General features: G+C 46.8%; 1 protein-coding gene across 1 annotated transcript in view; it reads left to right on the forward strand.

The window, feature by feature from the left end:
* The window catches only part of LOC144499958 (F-box/WD repeat-containing protein 7-like), a 231951-nt gene extending 219517 nt beyond the window's left edge, over positions 1-12434 (forward strand). Inside the window, exons 11-13 of the mRNA XM_078222687.1 lie at positions 7526-7751; positions 9063-9273; positions 11486-12434. Of these exons, the coding sequence (XP_078078813.1) occupies positions 7526-7751; positions 9063-9273; positions 11486-11754 (706 nt within the window). The 3' untranslated portion in view covers positions 11755-12434. The remainder of the gene's footprint in view (positions 1-7525; positions 7752-9062; positions 9274-11485) is intronic.
* The last annotated feature ends 317 nt before the right edge of the window (positions 12435-12751 follow it).

Here is a 12751-nt window from a genome sequence, read left to right on the forward strand (position 1 = left end):
CAGGATCCTCTCCATCAACTTACCAACCACTGAGGTTAGACTCACCGGTCGGTAATTTCCCGGGCTGTCCCTGTTCCCTTTCTTGAATATAGGGACCACATCCGCAATCCTCCAATCCTCCGGAACCTCTCCCGTCTCCATCGACGATGCAAAGATCATCGCCAAAGGCTCCGCAATCTCCTCCCTCGCCTCCCACAGTAACCTGGGGTACATCCCATCCGGTCCCGGCGACTTACCAACCTTGATGCCATTCAATAGTTCCAACACATCCTCTTTCTTTATGTCCACATGCTCGATCCTTTCTGTCCTCCGCAATCCAGCAGTACAACCACCCAGATCCCTTTCCACCGTGAATACCGAGGTAAAGTATTCATTAAGCACCTCCGCCATTTCTAACGGTTCCGCACAAACTTTTCCCCCTTCACCTTTTAAGGGTCCTATGCCTTCACATCTCATCCTTTTACTCTTGACATATTTGTAGAAAGCCTTGGGATTCTCCTTAATCTTACCCGCCAAGGTCTTCTCATGACCCCTTCTCGCTCTCCTAATTTCCTTCTTAAGCTCCTTCCTACATCGCGTATACTCCTCTAAATCCTTAACACATCCTAGCTCTCTGAACCTTCTGTACGCCTCTCTTTTCTTATTTACCAGGTTCATCACAACCTTCGTGCACCACGGTTCCCGTACCCTACCAACACCCCCCTGTCTCATCGGAACGTTGTCATGCAGAGCTCCAGACAAACATTCCTTGAAAATCCTCCACTTTCCTTCGGTACTTTTCCCCAAGAATGCCTCCTTCCAATTTACCCGTCTAATTTCCTCCCTGATGACACTGTATTTCCCTTTACTCCAGAGAAACACTTTCCTAGCCTGCCTGACCCTATCTCTTTCCAATGCTATCGTGAAGGAGATAGAATTATGATCGCTATCCCCAAGATGCTCACCCACCGAGAGATCCTCCACCTGTCCAGGTTCATTAGCCAGCACCAGATCAAGAACAGCCTCTCCTCTAGTAGGCTTATCCACATACTGTGTCAGGAAACTCTCCTGGACACACCTAACAAACTCCTCTCCATCCAAACCCCTAGCCCTAGGGATATTCCAATCTATGTTTGGGAAATTAAAATCTCCCATCACGACAACTCTGTTATTCCTACATCTCTCCAGGATCTGTTTCCCCATCTGCTCCTCAACATCTCTGTTACTATTGGGCGGCCTATAGAAAACACCCAGCAAAGTTACCGACCCCTTCCTGTTCCTAACCTCCACCCACAGAGATTCCGTAGTCAGTCCCTCCACGGCGTCCACCTTCTCTACAGCCGTGACACTATCCCTGATCAACAGTGCCACTCCCCCCCCTCTCTTGCCTCCCTCCCTGTCCTTCCTGAAACATCTAAAACCCGGCACCTGAAGCACCCAGTCCTGTCCCTGAGACATCCAAGTCTCCGTAATGGCCACCACATCACAATTCGAAGCAGCAATCCACGCTCCAAGCTCATCCACTTTATTCACTACACTCCTGGCATTAAAATAGACACATCTCAGACCTTCAGCCTGAGCACTTCCCTTCTCCCTCACTCGTCTAACCTCCCTCTTACCCTGTCTACATTCCTTATCTATTTGCGAGCTAACCTCCTCGCTCTCAGTCCCCTCATTTCGATTCCCTCCCCCCAACCTTTCTAGTTTAAAGTCTCACCAGTAGCCTTAGCCAACCTTCCCGCCAGGATATTGGTCCCCCTGGGATTCAAGTGCCACCCGTCTTTTTTAAACAGGTCACACCTGCCCCTAAAGAGGTCCCAATGATCCAAGTACCCAAATCCTTGTCCCTTGCTCCAGTCCCTCAGCCACGCATTAATTCTCCACCGATTCCTGTTCTCACTCTCCCGCGGCACAGGCAGCAATCCCGAGATTACTACCTTTGCATTCCTCTTTCTCAGCTGTCTACCCAACTCCCTATATTCTCTTTTCATGACCCCTTCCCTCTTCCTACCTATGTCAGCAGTACCTATATGCATCACGACCTTGGGCTCCTCTCCCTCCCCCTTCAGGATTTCTGGGACTCGACCAGAGACATCCTGGACCCCTGCACCAGGGAGGCAAACCACCATCCGAGAGTCCCGTCTGTGTCCGCAAAAACGCCTATCTAATTATAATATAATAGCCATCACAGAGAGGGATATGGGCCAAATGCAGGCAATTGGGACTAGCTTAGAGGTTTAAAAAGAAGGGTGGCATGGACGAGTTGGGCTGAAGGGCCTGTTTCCCTGCTGTAAACCTCTATAACTCTAAGTGGGAACATACCATTGAATCATAGCATTCACCAGGCAGATGGGGAACAAGCAATGCGTACTGTTCAGAAGGAGCTGTTTACACTAATCCTTTTCCCACAATCCCGCTCAATCATTACCCCATTACCTTTTAACTAACGCTCTTTGTAACCTCTGTGAAAATTTCCCCCATCGTTCTTACAATGATTATCTTCAATTTCTGCCCCACCCACACCACTGTTACTGATTCACTGACCGCTGGAAATCATTTTTCACCATTCACTCAAACCGTCCAGAGTTTTGAAACTCCCTACCCCCTCCTACCCATGCATACACACTCACACTCTCACTCTTTCTCCCCCCCCCCCCACCCCCCTCCCCCAACCAGCTGTGGTCCAATGAGAGAAGTCCCAATATATGCGAAGCCTTTGCCTGGTTAACACAGCTACCCCACAGCGCCAGGGACCCAGGTTCAATTCCCGATTTGGGTCACTGTCTGTGTGGAGTCTGCACGTTCTCCCCGTGTCTGTGTGGGTTTCCTCCGGGTGCTTCAGTTTCCTTCCACAGTCTGAAAGACGTGCTGGTTAGGCGGATTGGCCATGCTAAATTCTTCCTCGGTGTACCCAAACAGGCACCGGAGTGTGGTGACTAGGGGATTTTCACAGTAACTTCATTGCAGTGTTAATGCAAGCCTACTTGTGACTAATAAATAAGCTGTAAACTAACCTAACCTAATACGGTCATATTTAGTGGTGTTCTTTGTTGTTCTCTTTGTGAGGTTTGGGTTGAGTTGGAAACATTACTTAAATCCAAGATAAAACTCAGTCTAGCTGCATCTAGAATCATGCAACAAGGAAGCAGCCATCATGTCCCAACCAGGGCGGCATGGTAGCACAGTGGCTAGCACTGCTGCTTTACAGCTCCAGGGACCTGGGTTCGATTCCCGGCTTGAGTCACTGTCTGTGTGGAGTTTGCACATTCTCCTCGTGTCTGCGTGGGTTTTCTCCGGGTGCTCCGGTTTCCTCCCACAGTCCAAAGATGTGCGGGTTAGGTTGATTGGCCATGCTAAAATTGCCCTTAGTGTCCTGGGATGCGTAGGTTAGAGGGATTAATGGGTAAATATGTAGGGATAAGGGGGTAGGGCCTGGGTGGGATTGTGGTCGGTGCAGACTCGATGGGCCGAATGGCCTCTTTCTGTGCTGTAGGGTTTCTAAGATTCTAAGAACCAGCTTTCAATCTGTCACCTTCCCCACAATCATGCCACTCTTTTTTCTTTTTGTGTATCTATTCATCCCCTTTTGAAAATTATATGCAACGCATTCCATGTCGCACGATGTTTAAAACACTCCCCTCTCAGTTATTTTGCTAATTAGTTTAAATTAGTGCCTTTTTGATTGTGGGCCCTCCTGCTACTGGAAACAGCTTCTCCTCATTTACTCTATCAAATATGTTCACGATTTTGAACACCGATTAAATCTCACCTGAACCTTGCGCACCCTTAGGATGGTGACTGAAGTGCCTCAGTTCTATCACTGCAGTAAATAAATTTCCCCCCTCTCCCTTCCCCAAAAGAACTGGAGCCTCAAATGTTAAGTTTAGATTAAAATGTTTTGAGATTTGCAATGAGAGGGAGCTTGGAGGTTATCTGAATAAAGCTTCTGTTTGAATGGATGGATAAGTAATGAGGTCCTCATGATTACATCTTTGTTTTATTGCTTAAAATATATTCCATTAATTTTAATGAGATTTTTTGCTTCCAGTCAAAATATTCTGTTGTACCAGATCAATGTTGAGAGGTAATGGCCGTCTTCTGAGAGAAGTTATTGATTTGGCCTCCCAGACAGTTGTGTCTCAATTCGCCCTGCTCACTGTTACCACACACATCCATACTTGCTACCTGTTCACTTTATCTGGGAACCTTTGAATCCAAATCGCCATTATGTCTGTGTCTCCATGCACTGTGGGTGTACCTAGAATCGAATAGAATCCCTACAGTGCAGAAAGAGGCCATTCGGCCCAACGAGTCTGCACCAACCACAATTCCACCCAGGCTTTTTTCCCGTAACCCCCACATATTTATCCTGCTAATCCCCTGACACTAGGGTCAATGTATTATGGCCAATCCATCTAACCTGCATATCTTTGGACTGTGGGAGGAAACCGGAGCACCCGGAGGAAACCCATGCAGACACGGGGAGAATGTGCAAACTCCACACACAGTGACCCGAGGCCAGAATTGAACCTGGGTCCCTGGCGCTGAGGCAGCAGTGCTAACCACTGTGCCATCGCACTGCTACTCCAGATGGACTGCAACAGTTCAAGGCGGCAACTCACAGCCACCTTCTCAAAGGCAATTAGAAATGAGCAATAAAGTGATTTTCTCATCCAATGAATGAAAAACAAATCCTACTGGAGCACATCAGAGTAAAACTCCCTCTGCTCTATCACAATTGTGTATGTTAGTAGTCTAAAATGCAACTTCTTATTACACCAGTGCTATGTTCCAGCTCCTGCACTAATTGTCTGAGCTGGAGTCGGTGTGAATAGGGGACAGTTCTGCACTGTGTGGGTTTGTAACAGTATGTGATTGCAACCGTGCCTTCCTGCAGCTGGACAAATGTTCCCTCGGTCAGTTTGCCCAGGGTTTAAGCTAAGGCCTGAAAAATGGGAATGCCGAGAATGATTACACAGATCTCAGCTAAAGTTTTCTCCTAAATGGAATTTTTATTTTGTGCAAAATGAACCATTTAAGGGGAGGCAGTGGTATTGTCACTGGGCTACTAATCCAGAGACCAGGGTAATGATCCGGGTTCAAATCCCACCACGGCAGATGGTGAAATTTGAAGTCAGTAAAAATCTGAAATGAAGAATCTACTGATGACCATGAAACCATTGTCGTAAAAACCCATCTGGTTCACTAATGTCCTTTAGGGAAGGAAATCTGCCGTCCTTACCCGGTCTGGCCTACATGTGACTCCAGAGCCACAGCAACGTGGTTCACTCTCAAATCATAATCATAAGATCTAGGAGGAGGAGGCCTTCCAGCCCCTCCAGCCTTCTCTACCATTTATAACCAACACAGCTGATCTCATCTCAACTTCAACTCCACTTTCCTCACCATCGCTCTCCAACCCCATTACTCATTAAAAATCTGTCCACTTCTTCCTTAAATTTACTCCAAGTCCCGGCATCCACCGCGCTCTGGGGCAGTGAATTCCAGACTCACCATCCTTTGAGAGAAGTAACTTCTCCTCATCTCTGTTTTAAATCTGCCACCCCTTATCCTAAAACTACAACCTCTTGTCCCAGATTGCCCTACAAGAGGAAACACCCTCTCCACGTCTACTTTGTCCATCTCCATTATCATCATGTACACCTCAATTAGATCGCCTCTCATTCTCCTAAACTCCAGGGAGTATCGGCCTAAACTGCCCAATCTCGCTTCGTAAGACAAACCTCTCATCTCTGGAATCAATCTCGTGAATCTCCTCTGAACTGCCTCCAATGCAACTCCATCCCTCCTCAAGAAAGGGGAACAAAACTGTGTGCAACATTCTAAGTGCAGTCTCACTAATGCTTTGTGCAGAAGCAGCAACACTTCACTGCTTTTATATTCTATTCCTTTAGCAATAGATGCCAAGATTCCATTTACCTTCCTTATTGTATCCGCTGTACCTGCATACTAGTTTTGTGTGACTCATGCACAAGGACACCCAGATCCCTCTGCACCGAAGCACTCTGAAATTCCTTTCCATTTAAATAACTTGCCTTTGCATTTTTCCTACCAAAACCGATAACCTCACACTTAATGTTAAACTCCATCTGCCACATTTTGTCCCATTCACTTAACCTATCCAAATCCACTTGTAAATTTCTTATTTTCCCCATGGCAACTTGCTCTCCCACCTATTTTAGTGTCATCTGCAAATTTGGCTTCGCTACCTACTATCCCTGCATCCAAGTCTTAATATAGATTGTAAATAGCTGGGGCCCGAGGACTGAACCCTGTGGCATCCCCACTAGTTACATCTTACCAACCAGAGAACGACCCATTTATCCCAATCTCCGAGCTGTAAACCTCTATGACTTGAGATTAGGGGTAATTTATTCACTTGGATAGAGATTTGGCAAACCAATCAAAAGCAGAGAGTGGGGATGAGCCATAAATACTGGCCCAGCCAGCGGCACCCACACCCCATGGATTAATAACAAATATTTGCAGTGTTATCTGAAATGCAACCAAAACTGCGTGTGGTGTGGTTCTGGTACCATTCAGTAATTTAGGATTACATTCTGCTTTAATCAAAACTTTCACCAGCTGAAAATTCTTCTGATTTTTAGCTTTAGATCATTGATTTCTCAGCACTAAGAACTATCTGCAAGCTCATTGTCCCAGACCATTAGCTGTTAGAAATAGTTTTTGGAAAAGAGACCCTGAGGTAATACTGAAATGAGAAATTAAGACAGCACAGTGGTTAGCACTGCTGCCTCTCCGCGCCAGGGACCCGGCTTCGATTCCAGCCTTGGGTGTGTGTGTGGTTTTCAAAGAACAAAGAAAATTACAACACAGGAACAGGCCCTTCAGCCCTCCAAGCCTGTACCGACCATGCTGCCCGATTGAACTAAAACCCCCTACCCTTCCGGGGACCATGTCCCTCTATTCCCATCCTATTCATGTACTTGTCAAGACACCCCTTAAAAGTCACTATTGTATCTGCTTCCACTACCTCCCCCGGCAACGCATTCCAGGCACCCCCCACCCTCTGTGTAAAAAAAAAAATCTGCCTCGTACATCTCCTTTGAATCTTGCCCCTCGCACCTTAAACCTGTGTCCCCTAATAATTGACTCTTCCACACTGGGGAAAAAGCTTCTGACTATCCACTCTGCCCATGCCTCTCATAATCTTGTAGACAATCCTCCGGGTACTCTGGTTTTCTCCCACAGGTTGGATGGATTGGCCATGTTAAATGTGTAGGGTTACAAGGATAGGGCGGGGGAAAGGGCTTGGATAAAATACTTTGTCAGAGAGTTGGTGCAGACACAATGGACCAAATGACTTCCTTCTGCACTGGAGGGATTCTGAGAGAATGTACAGGGATTTCCAATAGTAAGTATGTGACAGCGATCTTGAAAAAGAGACGAGCTTGTGGGCTTAGCTTTTGCGTTGTGACTTGAGTGGAGGAATCGTAATGGCCACAAAAATGTCTGGAGAAATGTAGCTAAAGAATTCTAATGTTATTTTCTTTCTCTCCCACAGGGTAGTGAGTGGGTCGAGAGATGCTACTCTCCGAGTGTGGGACATAGACACAGGGCGATGCCTACATACACTACTGGGACATGTGGCTGCAGTCCGATGTGTGCAGTACGATGGGAAGAGGGTTGTGAGTGGTGCCTATGATTACACAGTAAAGGTGTGGGATCCAGAAACTGAAACCTGTGTGCACACACTACAGGGGCATACAAACAGGGTCTACTCACTTCAGGTAAATACAGTATTGTGTGTGTCTTGTTTCTGACTATCATATACATCAGTTGTATACACTGGGCCATTCAGCAAGGCTGTCGGGGGAGATGCATAGAAGCTTATTCAAATATATTAGAAGAACAAGGTTGGGAATCTGGGGAAAGACGGATTGAAAAAGTTGCAAAAGAGCGGTTGTACCTGAACATCTGACTGAGTGCAGTCAGGTTACTAATGGGAAATAGCTTCCTTACACCAGTTCGATTGTTCGAACACAATGAGATTGTTATCTGATGTGTTTCTGTTTCAGAAAACATAGAAAGCATTCTTTCTGGTTGTATCACAGCTTGGTCTGGCTCCTGCTCTGCCCAAACCCGCAAGGAACTAGAATAGATCGTGAATGTAGTCCAATCCATCACGCAAACTAGCCTCCCATCCATTGACTCTGTCTACACTTCCCGCTGCCTCGGCAAAGCAGCCAGCCTAATTAAGGACCCCACTCACCCCGGACATTCTCTCTTCCACCACCTTCCGTCGGGAAAAAGATACAAAAGTCTGAGGTCATGTACCAACCGACTCAAGGACAGCTTCTTCCCTGCTGCCGTCAGACTTTTGAATGGACTTACCTTGCATTAAGTTGATCTTTCTCTACACCCTAGCTATGACTGTAACACAACATTTTGCACTCTCTCGTTTCCTTCTCTATGAACAGTATGCTTTGTCTGTATAGTACGCAAGAAACAATATTTTTCACTATGTTAATACGTCACAATCAAATCAAATCATATACTAACAGACACTCTCACCACAGATTTTCCAAACTTTGTTGACGAGAGAAATATGCAAACACCCCAACCCCCCCACCCCCAACTGCCCGTCAACCCGGCACTCCAATTGGATATTTGTCACTTTCAACAGGGAAGCTGACATCTGTGTGAAGTGAGATTAACTGCTGCAATAACTTACAGGAAGCCCAAAGTGCACCGTGTCAGTGCAATGTGGAGCTGTGCACGGAGGTGTTTGTCAGCTCACGGTGTTCCTGCACTCGCTCACACTCTTTTTCTCTCTGTCCACGTTTCTCCATGTTGATCGCCTCTGTCACATCCACGCTCTCTGACTCTCTCCTCTATCTCACTCCTCTATCTCCACCTCTGTCTCTCTCTTCTCCCTCCCTCATCCCCCCTCTCTCTCCCCCCTCCATCTCTCTCTTCCCCCCCCCCCCCCCCCCCGGCACCTTGACTTATTTTTCTAAGTGCTATATAAATGCAGTTTGTTCTGCTGGGAGGGATATGTTGGTGCCCGTGTTTGTAATAATTTCTCTGCTTTTGCACAGTATGATGGTGTCCACATAGTCAGCGGCTCCCTGGATACTTCGATCCGAGTGTGGGATGCAGAGAATGGGAACTGCCTGCACACTTTAATGGGCCACCAGTCTCTCACCAGTGGGATGGAGTTGAAGGATAACATCCTGGTATCTGGGAATGCAGACTCTACTGTGAAAATCTGGGACATCAAGACGGGTCAATGTTTGCAGACGTTACAAGGTGAGGATGAGAGAATTTCAATTCAGTACTATAGATTTCCACAGTGAGTGATGGGTGCTGGCCAATGCTCCAAGGCTGGTAGGTCTAGCTGTGTTCTATGGTGCAGTACGAGGCTGTGTCTCCCTCTGTGTCACAGCTGTCTGGCTGATGCACTTTCTAGCGCTTCCAATCTTGGAGCAAGAGGGATGCATGCTTTGTGCTGTCACTCCCTTGTGGAGACACAACCCCATCTTCCTGTACATTCAGAGTAAGTGTGAGGGACATGTAAATTAACAAGACACTCTCCAAAGTAAATGACAGATGCAAACGAGAGAGAGTACATGGATTTATCATTAGCTCAGATGTCAATAAACACCAAGTCAAAAAGTTTCATGGAAACTCCGTCTCACGAGGGATCGCAATCTCTTCCTTTTGAAGATCTCCCCTTGGAATTCTCTCCATCCGAGTCGCAACTTCTCGTTGCTACTCAGATGGTTTTAACCATGGCCCACATCACAGGGTTTCAGTCTCGCCTTCCAAGATTCCTTCTCCCTGGATTGCACTTCAGCCCCTGTTTCCTGGCATAACTCCAGCTCCTGGCTAGACAGCTGGCTTCACTGAGCTGACACTGCCCTGAATTTCTGTGAACTCTCCCAGCTGTATCCAACAATAAATAACTCCCGGGCCTTCCCCGAGCCCTCTTCGATTACCCGGGCCTTCCCCTGAGCCCTCTTCGATTACCCGGGCCTTCCCCTGAGCCCCAGCTTTGGCCGTGGTTGTTGAAAGTCAATCATCTCACCCCGGGTTATCACTGCTGGAGTTCCTCAGAGTCGTGTCCACGGCCCAATCAGCTTCAGCTATTTCCCTCTACCATAAGCTCAGTTCACTCGTTGCACGATGGTCAGCAGCACCTGCAGCTCCTCTTACTGAATCAGTCTGTGTCCAAATGCAGCAAAACCTGGACAATATCCAGGCTTGGACTGACAACTGGCAAATAACATTCACCCCACACAAGTGCCAGGAAATGATCATCTCCAACGGGTGAGAGGAGCTAGCCATCGCCCCGCGACATTCGATGGTTTTGCCATCACTGAATTCCCACTATCAACATCCTAGGGTCACCATTCACCAGAAACTGAACTGGACCCAGCCAGTTAAATACTGTGGCGAAAAGAGCAGGTTAGAGGCAAGGAATCCTGCAGCAAGCAACCGACCTGTGAACCCCAGTCCCATCATTAAACGCTGCATAGAGACCTTAACACTGGGAAGAAATGAGTAATGCGCACCCATAAATCAGGGGCAGGGACTCTGGATCTTCTCACTTCTGGGGCCCACCCGTGTTATAAAAATTCCAGGGCCCCCAGGAACATAAATATTTTCCTGGATAAAAATTAGTTCTATTACAGGGCCAGTGCACAAAATCAGCCAATTGACCTTCCTAATTCTCTGAAAAGTGATCGGTCACCCTGTACAGTCTGAGTACAGAACAGATAGGGTCCTCATCAAACAGCTGAACTGAAAGATAGACTGGTGTAACAATATCAGGAACCTGTTTATAAAGGACACACAATTCCCCAGGCCAGCTCACAACTCCACCAAATAGAAACAGCAGCAGAATATTGACATTGTGTATTAGTCAGCAGAAACTTTAAATTGGCCAATAACTGCCCCACAATAACTGCCCCACCACTCCCAATTAAAGCAATATTTCACCCTTCACACATTGTAGTTGTCTCCAGTGATAAATTGGGATTCACTTCTCGTGTCTGAACTTGCTGAAAACTGAACGGACACCTCAGCGTTCGCTGTTATGTCTGTGAAGTAAATGGTGATGTAAAATTAGACTTGGCCGTCAATGGGGAGGCAGTTTGTGGTTTAAAATCGGAAAGTATTAATTTGCTGTTTTGGGCCGGTCACTTATTTAACCAGCACATAATATTTGTACAATCAGGAAATGTGATGCCGTTACTCAAAATGAAGCATGTTTGTGCAGAAGCTGTACCTTCAGAGAGTGATACCCCTCCCCACCCCCAAAACACACACATTCACTGCCTGACACCATTACTGTCCGAGCACAGTGCCCCCCCCCCCCTCCCCCCCCGCCCCATACCCTGGGCAGTGACTGAAACCACCCCCCACCCTCCCCGATTGTTTTTCTTCTCCCCTGAGCGACCTATGCAAGATAGATTAAAGCTGTTGTTTAAACTTGAATCCTTTCTCTTTCCCGTTACAGGAGCAAACAAACACCAGAGTGCTGTCACCTGTCTGCAGTTTATCCAGAAGTTTGTAGTCACAAGCTCAGATGATGGGACAGTGAAACTGTGGGATCTTAAAACGGGCGAATTCATTCGTAACCTGGTGGCACTGGAGAGTGGGGGCAGCGGGGGTGTTGTTTGGCGACTCAGAGCGTCCAAAACAAAACTGATTTGTGCGGTGGGCAGTCGGAATGGGACAGAGGAAACCAAGCTGCTGGTCCTGGACTTTGATGTGGATATGAAATGAGGCTGGTGGTGGAGCGGTGCGCCGCCACGCGCGCGACTGACCACTCACTGGGCCCAGCAGGGAGGACAATCTGCAACCAAACTCCATGCTGTCCATTCCAATTTGCCAAAGAAGACTTGACCTTATGGGAGAATCGGAGGAGGGTCTGCAGAGATCCCGCCAGCAAAGAGGGGGACAAGAAGCTGCATTTTCAACCCTGCAGCACTCGATGAGCTGTGAGCTATTTGGGAAAGATTTAAAGCACCTTATAACTGAGCCATCACAGGGCATCTATCTCTGCCGATGACTAGACACTCGGAGACACTTTAAAAAGACTTGCCAAAATTATTCGTAACAGAAACCTGTACATAAAATGGTTATATCTGTATATTATATAAAGTGTATCTATGTGGATGAATGAGATGAAGCATCCTTAACTACATGTCTATATATTGAAATTGTGTAACAGGGGAAAACTAATCTATACGTGTGAGAGAGTGTGAGTGTGAAAGGATGGTGCTAAATGGTAGTGTGTGCGTGCTGGTGTGTAAGGGTTTTCACTGTCATGAGGCTATAAAGACACCCCCCTTGTACATTGTATAAAACTTATGGGGTTTTTTTGGGGGTTGAAACAACAGCATTAAGCTGTAAATGCTGAGCTTTTTTAAAAAAAAAATTAACAATAAAATGATTGAAGTACAGACTGGCGTGTGCCCAAACTAACCAACCTCACCACAGGAATGGCCCATGGGGGTCTGTCAGCCTCAACAGCCATTCAGGAAGATCATGGCCAATCATCTTCCTCTCATCCACCTTGCTACACTATCCACATATAGAAACTAGAAGCAGGCGTAGGCCATTCGGCCCTTCGAGCCTGCTCCGCCATTCACCTTGATCATGGCTCATCATCGAATTCAATGTCCTGAATTTGATTACCTTGGTTTCCAAAACTCCTTCAATTCCTGTCTTGAATATATTCAACAATCAAGCATTCACAGTTCTCGGCATTAAATAATTT

The sequence above is a fragment of the Mustelus asterias genome, chromosome 10, assembly GCF_964213995.1.
Source record: "Mustelus asterias chromosome 10, sMusAst1.hap1.1, whole genome shotgun sequence".
Lineage (NCBI taxonomy): Eukaryota > Metazoa > Chordata > Chondrichthyes > Carcharhiniformes > Triakidae > Mustelus > Mustelus asterias.